Source organism: Theropithecus gelada, chromosome 14 (assembly GCF_003255815.1).
Source record: "Theropithecus gelada isolate Dixy chromosome 14, Tgel_1.0, whole genome shotgun sequence".
NCBI lineage: Eukaryota > Metazoa > Chordata > Mammalia > Primates > Cercopithecidae > Theropithecus > Theropithecus gelada.
The window spans coordinates 121,110,457-121,126,833 of NC_037682.1; the positions used below are offsets into that span (position 1 = coordinate 121,110,457).

Below are 16,377 nucleotides of genomic sequence, written 5' to 3' on the forward strand. Positions count from 1 at the left end.
CCTGACCTCATGATCCGCCCGTCTCGGCCTCCCAAAGTGCTGGGATTACAGGCTTGAGCCACCGCGCCCGGCCCATAGAGTGCTATTAAACCATTTTTCCCCTCCTCAGGACTTCAAGAGCTGATTTTTACTTAAATGGGGGATTTTGCATTTATCTCCAGTAAATTTCATTTCACTACTTTTATCTGTTCTTCCCGTCTGCCAAGATCTTTAGACTCTAGATCCAGACATCTCACACATTAACTATCCCTACAGCTTTGCATCCATTGCCAGACACCATCTATTTTGGTGATAAGTATGCGTTTTCACATGAGTCCATCTTGCCTCTCCAACTGCACCTCAGGGAAGTAGACTATGGGCTTTGGAGTCAGGCATTTAGAGTAAAATCCTTGCCCCGCCACTTAGCAAGTTACTATAGTTCTCTGAACCTCAGTTTCTTTGTCTGTAAAAAGGACGCAGTAATACATGCCTCAGGTTCTGTAAGTACTAAGTGAAACAATATGTATATAAGGTCAGTAGCAGAGTATATAGCATTTAGTAAGTGCTTAGTATCAATCATTGTTATCCTAAGTTCTTTAAGGACCATGAAGGTATCATATACTTTCTCCTCAAATTTAAAAGATTGCTGAGCATAACGTAGGTATTCAATGAAGATTAATTTGTTGAAATATATTTGGCCTTTTGGGAAATGACATCAATCCCTTCAGGCATCTAGAGAAAGTCTTTGTGGCTATTCACAGAAACATCCTTTTCCTGCAGTGCATCTTTTTTTTTTTTTCCTGCGGTGCATCTTAATTGAAGAACTTATCAAACTCTAAGAAGAGGCAGGGCGTGGCTGGGCATGGTGGCTCATGCCTGTAATCCCAGCACTTTGGGAGGCCAAGGTGGGCAGATCACCTGAGGTCAGGGTTTCGAGACCAGCCTGGTCAACATGGTGAAACCCCATCTCTACTAAAAATACAAAAAAAAATTAGCTGGGCATGGTAGCGGGCACCTGTAATCCCAGCTACTCGGGAGGCTGAGGCAGGAGAATCACTTGAACCCAGGAGGCGGAAGTTGCAGTGAGCCGAGATCACGCCATTGCACTCCAGCCTGGGCGACAAGAGCGAAACTCCATCTCAAAAAAAAAAAAAAAAAGAGGCCAGGCGTGATGGCTCATGCCTGTAATCCCAGCACTCTGGGAGGCTGAGGCAGGAGGATTGCTTGAGCCCAGGAGTTCGAGACCAGCCTAGGCAACATGGTGAAACCCTGTCTCTATAAAAAATACAAAATTTAGCTGGGCAGTGGTGGCATGTGCCTGTGATCCCAGCGACTCAGGAGACTGACGTGGGAGAATTGTTTGAGCCCAGTAGGTTGAGGCTGCAGTGATCTGTGATGGTGCCAGTGCAGTCCAGCCTGGGTGACAGAGCAAGGCCCCGTCTCAAATAATAAAAAGAACTCTAAAGAAACGGTACTGAGTGTGTTTATTGAGGGCCTGACCTGCAGTGGCAGTGTAAGAGCATTGCCCAACATTTGAAACGCTCGGGCTCCAGAAAGCAGATCAAACCGGCTATCTCAAACTGCATCCGCACGCTTAACACATGCTCATTTAACTTTTGCATGACATTCCACTTCTGCGACTCAGGGTCTTTTAGAAAGTTTTACGTGGGAGGCCAAAATTCTGGAAGACGCTTCTGCCTCAGCTTCAGTAAAAACAACATAAAATGCCCTGTGAGGCTGAGGACTCCACAGGGAACTTCTAGCAGTACAGCTGCTGTAGCCACCTCCCCCTCGACCTCCTCCATAGAACCTGCGAGGAAGTGACTGTATTCCTGCTCCCTGTCTCAGAGCACAGCTTACAATATTGCCCCTTGTCCTAAGTGCTTAAGCATTATGCCAGGGTTAGTGATAAATGTTACCATACATTGAACAAACCAAAGCATATATGCACCTCTACTCCTCATAAATCCGCTCTGCAGAGCCAACCTGAAAGAATGAATTCAGCAATTCAGTTATTCTAGTGAAACCGCAATGTATTTTGCCCCAACAGATGCTGTCAGAAGGACTCTGGTTTGGCAAGGTGACTGGCTTCTTGCCACTGCTGAGAAAGCTGACATCAAGATAAAACCAACCTTCTCTTCCCCGTGCTGGACCTCTCTCCTAACAGACTGTGGCAAAAGGAAATGCTTAAACACTCCAGCATCGTCTTTAAGGGCTAACGATAAAAGCAGAGTTTGGATATTTACCAGAAACATGCAAACTACTGTTGAAAAGGAATGGAAAGAGCTGGTGACTATCATTTCTAGGTAAGAACTGTATACTTCTAGACAACATAGACCTTAACATACAACAGGCATGCATTACAAATTTAATGAATCACAAATTCAAATTCAGCTGGTGTTTACTGATGCTAGGCACGTATTTGAATTCCTTTGAGGTCAGGTGATGTTACAACCCTCCTAAGTGGCAGAGATGAAGTTTAAATTCTGACTCTGCACTGCTTTTTCCAGTACATGACAATAGCCCTAGGGAATTCAGTCCATTCAAGGAGGGCAGCAGAAGAGGTAAACATCACCCACGCTTTGAATACCTGGGCAACAAGGTAACCACACATGCTCCTGAGGTCACCGCTAGGCAGCAGGTTGGCAAGCAGTGTGTGTGTGTTTCACTTAGAGGAAGAGAGTACGAAGCAAAACCATTTTAATCTTGTGCATTTTGTCATGTACAATAAAATACAGTAAAAGGAAAAAGAATCTATAAACTTATGGTATACTTTCTCCTTCCCACTTAATACCACTCTCTGTAATTATTTCTGAAAGGACATAATGCATTTCAGGATGCAATTTATCTGAGAAGTGAAACATGAAACGACTGCGCTGGACAGCAGCACACACAACAGAATGCTTCTTGATTCCTACTGAGACCAATTATCAGGGCAGCATATTTTCCTCTCAGTGTGTGGGGAGTCACACATGTTCATTTTCAAAAACAATGGGGAGACTATGCCTGGAGACCACTGATGCCTTTCTTAAGGACAAGGGAATGCGTATGTGAAAAATGCTTCAAGCACATTTTGCCCTCACTAAAAACAACTGAAAATATAACAGGAACCTTTTGCCTAAGAAGAAAACAAAAACAAAAACAAAACAAAAAACAAAAAAAAAACACCATCATCTGTGTTAAACCCTCAATCTAACTTTCTATCCAGAATTTATCCAGGTCACCAGATACACCGACAACCGCTGAGGTGTTATAACCAGAAATAACAACTGTGCTGGTTGAAAGGAAACTGCAATGGAGAGAGATGCCAAGCCAATAGTTCCACTGTCTTGTAATGTCAGGGTTTGTGGAGCTGAGCACAACTTTCCTTCTGAGCACAACATGAAACAGGCAGATTGTTTCTGGAGAAGGGGAAAGACGAAGAGCCCTTTGAAGTGCAAATGGCAACGAAGCCTTTCATTAAAACTATCCCTCAATAATAAAACAACACAAATCTGCCTATCAGATGGGCAAAATTTGAAAAGAATGCAGATACTCAGTGTGGCAAGAGTGTATGGAAATGGGGCACTCTTGGACAGTATTTTGTTGGTGGGAATACAAACATTTTCAGTGTCTGAAAAGCAATTTAGAAAATCAATTATCAAAATAATTTCACACAAATATCAAATAGAATAGTATAATAAACCTCATGTATCCATAACTCAGCTCAACAATGATCAATTCATGGCCAATCAACTTTTTTTTTTTTTTTTTTTTGAGATAAAATATGTCTGTCTGGAGTGCCGAGTGGCTTAATCACAGCTCACTGCAGCCTCAACCTCCAAGGCTCAAGTGCTCTTCCCACCTCAGCCTCCCAAGTAGCTGGGATTACACATACATGCCACCATGCCTGGCTAATTTTTTTTTAGTTTTGGTAGAGACAAGGGTCTTCACTATGTTGCCTAGGCTGGTCTTTAACTCCTGGGCTCAAGTGGTCCTCCTGTCTCAGGGATCCCAAAGTGCCAGTATTATAGATGTGATTCACCGTCCCTGGCCGCCAATTCACGGCCAATCTTATTTCAATTAATCTACCTACTTTCTCCCTCATTGGATTACTTAGAAGCAAAACCAAGACATTATACGTTTTCATCTGTAAATAGTTGAGTACAATAAAATGACTTTTAGATTGCATATCTTATCATACCTAAAAAAATTAGTCTTTTTTTTTTTTTTTTTTTTTTTTGAGACGGAGTCTCACTCTTATCGCTCAGGCTGGAGTGCAATGGCACGATCTCGGCTCACTGTCACTGCAACCTCCGCCTCCCAGGTTCAAGTGATTCTCCTGCCTCAGCCTCCCAAGTAGCTAGGATTACACGTACCCACCACCACACCCAACTAATTATTGTATTTTTAGTTAAGATGGGGTTTCACCATGTTGGCCAGGCTGGTCTCAAACTCCTGACCTCAGGTGATCCACCTGCCTCGGCTTCCCAAAGTACTGGGATTACAGGCATGATCCACAGTACCCAGCCGTCATTTCTGCATGTGTGTGGTTTTTTTTTTTTTTTGACGGAGTCTTGCTCTGTCGCCAGGTTGCAGTACAGTGGTGTGATCTCGGCTCACTGCAACCTCCAGCTCCCTGGTTCAAGCGATTCTCCTGCCTCAGCCTCCCAAGTAGCTGGAATTATAGGCACGTGCCACCATGTCCAGCTAATTTACATATTTTTAGTAGAGACAGGGTTTCACTATGTTGGCCAGGATGGTCTCGATCTCCTGACCTCGTGATCCACCCACCTAGGGCTCCCAAAGTGCTGGGATTACAGGCGTGAGCCACTGCGCCCAGCCCCAGCTGTCATTTCTTAGTACTATCAAATATCGACTAGTGTTACGATTTCCCCAATTGCCTCATATATTTTTTTACAGTTGGCTTGTTCAAATGAGGATCCAAACAAGGTCCATATATTGCATCTGACTGATATGCCTCTGAAGTCTCCTTTAATACATAAGCTCCCCCTTCCTCTTTTCCCTTGCAATTTATTTGGAAAAGAAGCTAAACCATTTGTCCTAGAGAATCTCCCACAGACTGGGTTCTGCTGACTGCATTTGTGTGTATCTTTTCATTTGTTCCATTTTGTCTACCATGCTTGAATCTAGATATTTAATCAGATTCCAGTTTGATTTTTTGGGAAGAATGCTTCATATGTGATATAATACAATAGGAAGTACACAACACCAGGAGGCATATCATGAATGGCTGTCTCTCTGTTGGTGATATTATCACTTGGATCTATCCATTATACCATTCCTCATCAGCTTTTTCCTGATGGTTTCAGGCTACCATTGACAATCATTGCCTAGGTCCGTATGTCATTAGGGGCTGCAAAATGGTGATATTCTAAGTCAATCATCCCATCTTTATTTATTAGTAGGAATGCTTCTGTAAAGAAATTTCCCTCCTCAAGTAATTGGTTACCTGGGTACCTTCAAGGAGAAAGGCAGGATTCTTTTTCTCCATTTGCCAGTTTTTAGAATAATATGGTAAATTCTAGCATCCTCAAAAAGTGACCAATCCAATAACTCCTTTTAGTATCACTATGAACTTGTGGACCTTACGTATATTTAGGTACTTCAATCTATTGTAGATGTTATCCTTTTTACAGGTCAATTTGACCCATTTTGGCCCCTTCAAGTTCTTGCCATAGGAAACCAGAAGTTTTTAATAGCAACCCTGCATTCTGAGAAGACAAGATGCTCCAAATTCATCAGTGCATTCCCTGCCCCAGAGCTAGTATCTGCCATTTCTCCAAAAAGCCCTAATTCCTTTTGCTGGTGAATTGTATTTAAGAGAACACATGGCAGCATTAGGGATACTCACTGCTAGTGGGTTGATCATCGTATCTAAACTACTTCAATGGCCAGAACTAGAAAAACAGGATTTTTGCTTTTTTTTGTTTTTTGTTTTCTTTTGTTTTTGAGACAGAGTCTCACTCTGTCACCCAGGCTGAAGTACAGGGGTATGACGTCAGCTCACTGCAACCTCTACCTCCTGGGTTCAAGCGATTCTCCTGCCTCAGCCTCCCGAGTAGCTGGGACTACAGGCATGAGGCACCATGCCCAGCTAATTTTTGTATTTTTAGTAGAGACGGGGTTTCGCCATATCGGCCAGGGTGGTCTCGAACTCCTGACCTCCGGTGATCCACCTGCCTCGGCTTCCCAAAGTGCTGGGATTATGGGCGTAAGCCCCCACGCCCAGCCTGTTTTTTGTTTTTTTTTTTTTTGAGACAGAGTCTTGCTCAGTCACCCAGGCTGGAGTACAGTGGTGCAATCTCAGCTCAATGCAACCTCTGCCTCCCAGGTTCAAGTGATTCTCCCAGCTCAGCCTCCAGAGTAGCTGGGATTACAGGCATGAGCCACTACACCCAGGTAATTTTTGTATTTCTTGTAGAGACAGGGTTTTGCCATGTTGCCCAGGCTGGTCTCGAACTCCTGGCCTCAAGTGATCTGCCTGCCTCAGCCTCCCAAAGTGCTGGGATTACAGGTGCCTGGTCAGAAAACATGTTTTTTGAGAGAAAACATATTACAAGTCCATATTCATATTCCAATTCAAATTTAGAATTCTGGGTTTTTATTTCATTGGTTTGGTTTTTATATTTGTATCTTTTTCCACTTTTACAAAAAGCTTGGTTCTTAACTTAAAATACAAATATCTTCTGTCTCTACCATTTCTCTTTGGGGTATTTATCCTAAGGAAATAATCTGATATGATATCCATGACAGCGTTCTTTATAGTAGCAAAATAAGAAAAAAAAGGAAATAATCTACATGTGAAATAATGAATGAAGAATATATCTAATAGTATATCCATATATATATATGTGTGTGTGTGTGTGTGTGTGTGTGTGTGTGTGTGTGTGTGTGTACACATATATTCCATTGCTTGCTTGATGGAATCAATGTAGCATCCTGTTGGAATCAATAACTACAGAAATGAGGTTTGGGTCAAGAATATACCTAATTATTACAAAAAATTATTCAAATAAATAACAGTTCTCATTTAAGTTCAAAGACCCCCACTACATTGCCATTCACTGCCAGTCACGAATGAATTTAACCCCAACTTATATAACAAAGGCTCCTAACAGTCCTCTCTATATTTCAGATGATATTAATACAACTAGTGTTCATTTTCTAAATTTTAAAACAGAAGCATACAAATCTTCTACCAAGAAATAAAAAAGCAGAAAGTGCTTCTTCTTTTTAAATTTTAATTAATTAATTAATTTTTTTTCTTTTTTTTTGAGATAGAGTCTTGCTCTGTCGCCCAGGCTGGAGCGCAGTGGCACAATCTTGGCTCACTGCAAGCTCCACCTCCCAGGTTGAAGTGATTCTTGTGCCTCAGCCTCCCAAATTAACTGGGATTACAGGTGCCTGCCACCACGCCCGGCTAAGTTTTTTGTATTTTTACTAGAGACAGGGTTTCACCATGTTGGCCAAGCTGGTCTTGAACTCCTGACCTCAAGTGATCCACCTGCCTCAGTCCCCAAAAGTGCTGGAATTACACACGTGAGCCACCATACCTGGCCAGAAAGTGCTTCTTAATGAGAATAATTTAATTATTAATCAGTCATGGCACTCAGTAATACAGACAAATTACAGTCACACTACCTGACATGAAAGTAAACCTATTTGGTTTTTGTTTGTTTATTTTTTGAGACAGGGTCTTACTCTGCCACCCAGGCTGGAGTGCAGTAATGTAATCAAAGCTCACTGCAGCCTCAGACTTCTGGGTTTAAGGGATCCTCCCACCTTAGCCTCCCAAGTAGCTGGAACCACAGGTGTACACCACCACATCTGGCTAATTTTTAAAATTTTGCAGAGATGGGGTCTCTCTCTATTGTCCAGTCTGGTCTCAAATGATTCTCCCACCTCAGCCTCCGAAAGTGCTGGGATTACAGGCAGGAGCCTCTGTGCCCAGCTGCTCCCACACCTTCTTTATCACTTTCACATTCTTGCAAAAAATAAGGAGGAAGTCATCAAAGCCAAGTAGGATATATGAAGAATGAAGGTAATGGGAAAGAAATGTTTTAAAAGAAAACCAAGAAGAACTCAACTTTTTAGAAGCTGGCACAAGGAAAATTGGAACCACATTTATATGTAATTTAAGCAAGAATTTTTTTTTCAGTGTTTAAAAATAGAGCAAGCACAAAAGCTATATCAATTTCCAAAAAGGGAGATACTTTTAAACCTCATGATTATTCCTTGGTTCTTGAACCAATACCCTGTTTATATGCTTATTTTTAAAAATTTCTCTGGCAAATCACTTTCTATTACCAGATCATTCCAGTATACACTTATTGAAATATGTTAATATTATGTTACATTTTGCTTTGTTTTCATTAAAGGAGCTGGAGAACATTCTTAGTACATAAGAAACAAACATCCAGAGATGGTGCAGTGTGAAGGGATGGGGGCATTCCAGGCACAGTGGCATTCACAGTGTTATCCCCAAACAAGAAAAAGACAATTCATTACCTGCTGAGCTGTAGCATCCTGTTGGACATAAGCTACCTGGCCTGGGTCTGTAAACAGAGTCTAAACAAACAAACAAACAAACAATTAGCAGTAGCTCTTTGGATAGCCTGCCTACACAGAAAAATTATCCTACTGCTAAGCACCAATTTTTAGAAAAGCTAACTCCCATTTTAGCTAGTAATAATCTTTCATTAATACAGAAAATAAAGATAGTAATCTTAAATTTAGCTAAAGCCTTTCATTCAGAAGGCTCCAAAGAGACTGTAGAAGCTAACCATCCCAATGGCTAACATACTTCACAATTTTACTCCTAAGCAAAGCCTCTCTTGGGGCTGAATGTCACAGTTCATTAAAACGGCATCTCGTGAAAACAAAAGAGACATGACGTGAACAAGGGTTCATAGGTTCACACATAACACTGCTCACAGTGTAGCCTTGGGATTAAATGAAAATGGATGGGGATAGACAGGCATCCAGAAGAGGACTGCATTCCCAAGGATTACAGCTCTTTCAAACGTAAGTGCATGTTTATTATCAGAAGAGAAGTAGAAGGAAAGTAAATTGAACTTAATGTTCCATGAGTTCTTTTTTGGATAGTCAATAAAGTCATAATTTTTTAAAAAATCATCGTCATAAACTAAGTTGGGTCATGATGCAGCAAAGCTAACTAGAGAAAATTCTTTGAAACTATTGTAGCCAGGGTACCACGGTTACTATCTCTAATCCAGAAAAATGTCAAAATGTTCTTTCTTCTAAAGTTTCTAAAAATCTAGCTAGGCGTGGTGACTCATGCCTGTAATCCCAGCACTTTGGGAGGCTGGGGCAGGCAGATCGCCTGAGGTCAGGAGTTCAAGACCAGCCTGGCCAAAACGGCGAAAACCCATCTCTACTAAAAATACAAAAATTAGCTGGTTATGGTGGTGGGTGCCTGTAATCCCAGTTGCTTGGGAGGCTGAGACAGGAGAATCACTTGAATCAGGGAGGTGGAGGTTGCAATGAGCTGAGATTGTGCCACTGCACTCCAGCCTAGGAAACAGAGCAAGACTCTGTCTCGAAAAAATAAAAAATAAGTAAATAAAATAAAACTTATCCAAATTCAGACATTTAGTAACATTGTAATAAACTAAAAGTTGGTCACAGGACATTCTTACATAAACTAATCTTATTTTAATATAGGCAGGGGTATTCCAAAAGTACCACTAAGTCTTCAGTGATTTCATACTTACGTAGATTTGAAAGGCACTGATTAGGCCGGCCTCATTTCTTTTTGGGAATGATCTGAGCCTCCTTTTTAATATCAAATGAGGACAAATTTTTATTACCAAGATGCTACTATAAAAGCATGGAATTTAGATGTTAAAGATACACATTTCAAAGTACTTTATACATTGTAAAGTGCTAACAATGTAAATTAACATTTATATGTTGGGGAATATTGGTGTCACTCATTTGGAAACTACACTGCAAGTCACTGGCAACAAATAAAATAAAAGCAGCTATAATTGTACAGCTTTTACCAGTAAACATCTTTGCTTCTAGTACAACCTTGCAAATCAGTAAGTTATTAAGAAGTGGTAGCTAATAAGCTTAGCAGGACCCTTTCTTACACATTTAGCTGAAATAATCTGTATGTTTTCACAGAGCCTGGTTCTTGATACTTAGGAATAATAACAAATTCATAACCTAGTCAACTAGAGAGAAGAGCTATATACGAACCCATGCTCTTCTTACTGCATTTAGTGTCGAGAAGTAAATCACATCTTCCTCTGCCAAGCTGGTTACAAGCTCCTTGAGAGCATAGATCTTTTCTCTTTTTTTGAGACAGAGTCTCGCTCTGTCACTCAGGCCAGAGTGCGGTGGCATGCTCTCGGCTCACTGCAACCTCTGCCTCCCAGGTTCAAGCAATTCTCTGCCTCAGCCTCCTGAGTAGCTGGGATTATAGGTGCCCACCACCATGCCTGGCTACTTTTTTGTATTTTTAGGAGAGACAGGGTTTCACCATCTTGCCCAGGCTGGTCTTGAACTCCTGACCTTGTGATTCACCCACCTCAGCCTCCCAAAGTGCTGGGATTACAGGCATGAGCCACCGCGCCCAGCTGAGAGCACAAATCTTATCTGAATACGTTCTGCATCACCAGTAGCTAGCACAATGACTGACAGAAGGTAAACACAAGTAATCGGTTAATTAGTTCATCAACAAATTATAAACAAATAATCCTTCACATGCCTGCGCGGCTTCCACTGGGTGGATGTATACCAGCGTGTGCTCTGGACCATCCACTGATGTGTAGGAGGCACCATCTGCCGTGTACACCACCTGCTGGGGTGCGCGAACCTGGTCATCGGCATAGACGATCTGAGCCACCGTTCCAGTGTCCGGAACAAAGTGCACCTGGCATAAAAAGGAGGCAAGGACGAAGAACAAAATCAGTCTCACGAAGGTAAGAGATCGACAAGCACACCTGGGATTCTAAAATATCCCCAATGAAAGGAGAATGGGGATGGATACACCTTCGTCTACACTGAGCTGATGACTAGGGGAGGATCCGAGGACCCTGTCATTGATTTACTGCTAACTGTTAGGCAACCGACTTAAATTCCCCTTTGCCTCAAATGTCCAATGCAGATAACTCTTTTGGGGAGTAATAAGGATGTGGTTAATTGATCCTGGAAACGACACTGCAGATTCCTGCTTGACAACACTACCAGAATGTCAAGACTCAAAAGCCAATTGCTCTCAACACATCATAAGAATTCTATTTTATAACTAAGAGTGTCTTTCAGCAGACACGTTAAAATAAGGTCACTTTTGGCCAGATGTGGTGGCTCACACCTGTAATCCCAGCACTTTGGGAAGCTGAGGTGTGTGGATTACCTGAGGTCAGGAGTTCAGGACCAGCCTGGCCAACATGGTGAAACCCTATCTCTACTAAAAAAAATACAAAAATTAGCTGGGCATGGTGGGGGGCACCTGTAATCCCAGCTACTCGGGAGGCTGAGACAGGAGAATTGCTTGAATCCAGGAGGCAGAGGTTGTAGTGAGCCAAGATCATGCCACTGCACTCCAGACTGGGTGAGAAGAGTGAAACTCCGTCTCAAAACTAAACTAAACTAAACTAAACCGAACCAAACTGAACCAAACCAAACCAAACCAAACCAAACCAAACTAAACTAAACTAAACTAAAGTCACTTTCTTTCCTGCAAGTTGTTTCATACACAAAGCACATACTGGAGGTGTATCAGTAAATGCTTGCTGAATCATTGAATGGAATAGAACTCTTCCTTGCCAGGTAGATGAAGACACAGAAAATTCTAATAAAGTACTTTTAAGGCGTTCTGGACAACTATTTCAGCTGTCACCAGGGTAAGTAATTTTCTCCCAAGACCTAAAGAACTAAAGCAGAAATCGAGTTTTGTAAAATATTTTCTGAGTGGTCAGCTTTGGAGGATTGAATTCTTGAAGGCCTGAGCTTGGCACATGGCCTGATGCCTGATATTGAAGGTCTGGAAGCAGATGGCCAAAGCACACATTTGGGAGAGAAATAATTTATGTGTTGCTATCGAAGTCAGGCACTCTTAGGGTGGAATCCTTGCTCTTATACTGCCTTGGCTTTGGGCCTAACTTTTTTATGTCAGTTTTCTCTAGTGAAGGATTGTAGATCCCAAAGATAATATAAACTAATTTAATCCCCAGAAGGAAACCTAAGAGACAAAATGTAATCAAACACCACAGAAATACAACAAACTTCTACCTCTACACTAAACGATTAGTCTGGCTTCTACATAAATTTGATTTGTCTGGGAAGATAAAGTTTGTCTATTGGAAAAATTAGGCTCATATTTGAGCAGGCTTAATTGCTATAAGACAATTTTGTGACTTTAGATTTGTTCATTAACATCAAAGCCTTGAACTAGTTTCAGTGCTTAAGAAGGGAAAACATGTTTCCTCCAGACAAGTTATCCAAGCTTTTCCGCTTGGTCTTCAGCACTCATTAAATCAGAATTCCCAGCTGGCGGAAGAACCAATTGGGAGGAAGGAGTGCCACAGGGACCCTGACCTTGGCTATCTACTATCTGGTTACCCACAGACAGGGCCCTGGTCATGCAGTGTCACAACTAGATTTTCTTTTGTTTTGCTTTTTAATGAACTACAATTTTGTTTATAAATAAAGTATACCAAAATACATAGCTGCATGGAAGTGACCTCAAAATGATTTCCAGGAGAAATAAAACAGAATTCTCATATACTCTGCTGAAAACATCGGTGGAACTTTTTTAAGTAATCAGACTAAGACTTCATTTATTTTTATTTTTAGAGACAGGGTCTCATTCTGTCACCCAGGCTACAGTGTAGTGGTGCAGTCATGGTTCACTGCAGCCTCCACCTCCTGGAGACATGACTGCACCACTACAGGCATGCACCACCATGTCCAGCAAATTTTTTTTTTTTTGTAGAGTCAGGGCCTCACTTTGTTGCCCAGGCTGGTCTTGAACTCCTGGCCTGAATTGATCCTCCTGCCTTGGCCTCCCAAACTGCTGGGAAAGGCATGAACCACCATCTTTGGCCCATACTGAGACTTTTTAATCATACCAGATGACCAATTTTATTGATTGTATATTTATTATATTGCTTAAATTAAATAGAATCTGCATACTTAAATGTTTCAGTGTAACTTCTTGATTTTGATATGGTACTATGGTTATGCAATTTAATGAAACATTAAATTTGTATGTTTACTATAATGTTTAAAAATTAAGTTTTATGCTTTGGTCACATATAAAACATGGCTCCATATGACTGGTAATCATCCCAAAATTCAATTCCACACCAAAAATGCAGAGATTTGCCATCACTAAGAACAGTCAGAATAACGTGGTTGGTTCTAGCAGCAATCTGAAAGGATGACAGCAGCATTTGATCAAGTGACTAACCTCTAAAGTGGCTGACTCATAATGGAACAACTTTCACTTAGAGGTTTATATTCTGAATTTAAAAAGAAAAGAAAAGGCCACTCACTTTATATACATACCTGTACTCATTACACACAAAGGACCAAACTCCTACAGATAACATAAAAGAAACAAACTATAGTTTGAGGTTTTCAGCACCAATAACAGAAATAAAACAGGGTAGTAAAACAGACTATGACAGTAAATTGCAGACAAGGTGGAGAAGCCTATAGGTGGTGGTCTAGCTCTCCTAACTCACAGTGAGCCACGTCGATGGAGCATTCAAGGTGCCAAAACAGTCCCTATTCCCTGGGTGCGAGTTCTTCATGTTGGCTCCTCCCAACCAGTCACTACTAGATAGTCAGCAAACTGTGTCCAGCTGAAAACCTCTCAATACCAAGCTGGAAAAGACCAGTCTTCACCTGTGCAGCATTCTGTTCGTGCTCTGCAGACGTCGGCCACACGTGCGAGCTTTCATCTTTGGAATCCATCTTCTCCCAGCTGGACAGCTCCACGTCTGGCACACCTAGAGCAGCACGGGGTGCAGGACAGTCATCTGTCTACCACACGTGTGTTCATGAAGGACAGAAAGGTCTGTCTGCAGTGACCCTGAGAAAACACAGAAAAGGAACCAAGACTTTCAGTAGATAAATACATTTCAATAGATTACAATTTCAACCACAAAGAGTAGAAGAAAGATTTGTCATAAAGCAACACGCCTGGGCAAAAAACATAAAAATGAAGATATTATTTGTGATAATAATATAGGCCACGTACAGTGACTCGTGCCTGTAATTGTAGCTCTTTGGGTTTTTGTTGGTTTTTTTTTTTGGGTGGGGGGAGTTGTTTTTGTTTTTGAGATGGAGTCTCGCTCTGCTGCCCAGGCTGGAGTGCAGTGGCACGATCTAGGTTCACTGCAACCTCCGCCTCCCAGGTTTAAGCGATTCTCCTGCCTCAGCCTCCTGAGTAGCTTGGACTACGGGCATGAGCAACCATGCCTAGCTAATTTTTTGTATTTTTAGTAGAGATGTGTTTTCACCATGTTGGCCAGGCTAGTCTCAAACTCCTGAGCTCAAGTGATCCACCTGCCTTGGTCTCCCAAAGTGCTGGGATTACATGCATGAGCCACCACTCTTGGCCAATCCCAGCTCTTTGAGAGGCCAAGATAGGAGGATCGCTTGAGGCAGGGAGTTTGAGACCAGCCTGGTCAACATGGCAAGACCCCATCTCTATTTAATAAAAAGAAATTTAAAAATATAATAATATAATGTATTGCATGCTTGCTATGTTCTAAACACTCATTGGGGGTGTATATGTATAATATCTTATAAAATTATATATTTTGCATATATATTTGTGTATACATACATGTGTGCATGTTTGTATAATGCAATCCTCATTAAAAATACTGAAGGTAATCTTAGTTCTCGTGAGGAGAATGAGTTTCTCAGATGCCAAAAGCAGGCTCTTTCCTTGTAGACACTAACTTCCCATTCCACCTTTACTTCAAAATGAACAGCAGAATAAGAAGTCTCAAGATGAGGGGAAAGTGGCAATTTTCTGTGTAAAAAATTTGGTGAATGCAAATACAAACTTTTTTTCTCACATGGTCAGTGCTGGAGTGATTAGCGGCCAAATAAAAAGCCTCACCAAATTTCAACACACATAATATCTGCATCTCAAAGTCTTATTCCTTCCCAAAACAGGCTTTTTGAGGTAGTCAGTCTTCCCTTTTGATGATGATAAAATGTTAGTATTTTAGAAGTCCACTTGACATTTGCTGTGTTAACAGGGCAGCAGCCACAACACCAGAATAAAGACCAAAGAAGAAAAAAAGAGGAGGTACGCGAACTTCTAAAGTCTGTGCCCACCTCTGGAAAACGGGATGCCATGTCCATCTTCTGAGCCATCCAGGGGCCTGTTCCTGCTTCGCCTCAACATGATCATTCTCATCCCCACCATGCAGCGCCCCCCACCACACTTACTCACCCTGCATGCACCCTACTCTTCCAATCCCCATTTGGGGGGGACTGGAAAGACTGCCACATCCACCAACAGGTGAATGTAAGAAGAAAGGAACACAAGGGAACTTCATGGAGATACGGGAATATCCTGCATCTTGTACCTGAATTGGGGTGGTGGTTACATAAGGAATATGTGTGTCAAAAGCCATCAACCTATTAAGTAGAGAGATGTGAATTTTATTACATTTAAATTATACCCTAATAAAGTTGATTTTTTTTAAGCATACCTTCCTCATACAGCAGTACTATTTAAAAATATATACAAAGATATTCAGGGTGAGTTTCATATGTATATAAATTATATCTCAACAAAGCCATTATTTAAAGAAACAAAAAGTGTTAAGAAAGGAATAGGCTGGGTGCCGTGGTTCACACCTGTAATCCCAGCACTTTGGGAGGCCAAGGCCGACCGATTGCTTGAGGCCAGGAGGGCAAGACCAGCCTGGGCAACACGGTGAAACCCCATCTCTACAAAAAATACAAAAATTATCCAGGTGTGGTGGTGTGCACCTGTGGTCCCAGCTTCTCGGGAGTCTGAGGTGGAAGGATTACTTGAGCACGGGAGGCGGAGGTTACAGTGAGCCCAGATCACGCCACTGTACTGCACGGGTGGCAGAGTGAGATTCTGTCTCAAAAAAAAAGAAATTAAGAAAAAAAGGAATAAATGTCACCAATCATCTAAAGATCTATAAGAAGAAAATGACAAAATTGTACAAAAGGACATAAAAGGCTCAGTAATTACAAAATCAGAGCCAGGCATGGTAGGGCACACCTGTGGTCCCAGCTACTCAAGAGGCTGAGGTGAAGGATCCCTTGAGCCCAGTTCAAGGCCAGCAAGGGCAACACAGAGAGACCTTGCTTTAAAAAAGGAAGGAAGGAAGGAAGGAAGGAAGGAAGGAAGGAAGGAAGGAA

The 16,377-nt window shown here is 41.7% G+C and overlaps 1 protein-coding gene across 3 annotated transcripts in view; it reads right to left on the reverse strand.

Moving 5' to 3' along the window:
- Window positions 1-14,033, reverse strand: part of PRDM10 (PR/SET domain 10) — a 60,559-nt gene extending 46,526 nt beyond the window's left edge. For all 3 annotated transcript variants that reach the window (XM_025358234.1, XM_025358235.1, XM_025358233.1), the window contains exons 1-3: window positions 13,864-14,033; window positions 10,718-10,882; window positions 8,491-8,550 (exon numbers count right to left, since the gene is read on the reverse strand). In XM_025358234.1, the coding sequence (XP_025214019.1) occupies window positions 8,491-8,550; window positions 10,718-10,882; window positions 13,864-13,932 (294 nt within the window). In that variant the 5' untranslated portion in view covers window positions 13,933-14,033. The remainder of the gene's footprint in view (window positions 1-8,490; window positions 8,551-10,717; window positions 10,883-13,863) is intronic.
- Between the last annotated feature and the right edge of the window lie 2,344 nt (window positions 14,034-16,377).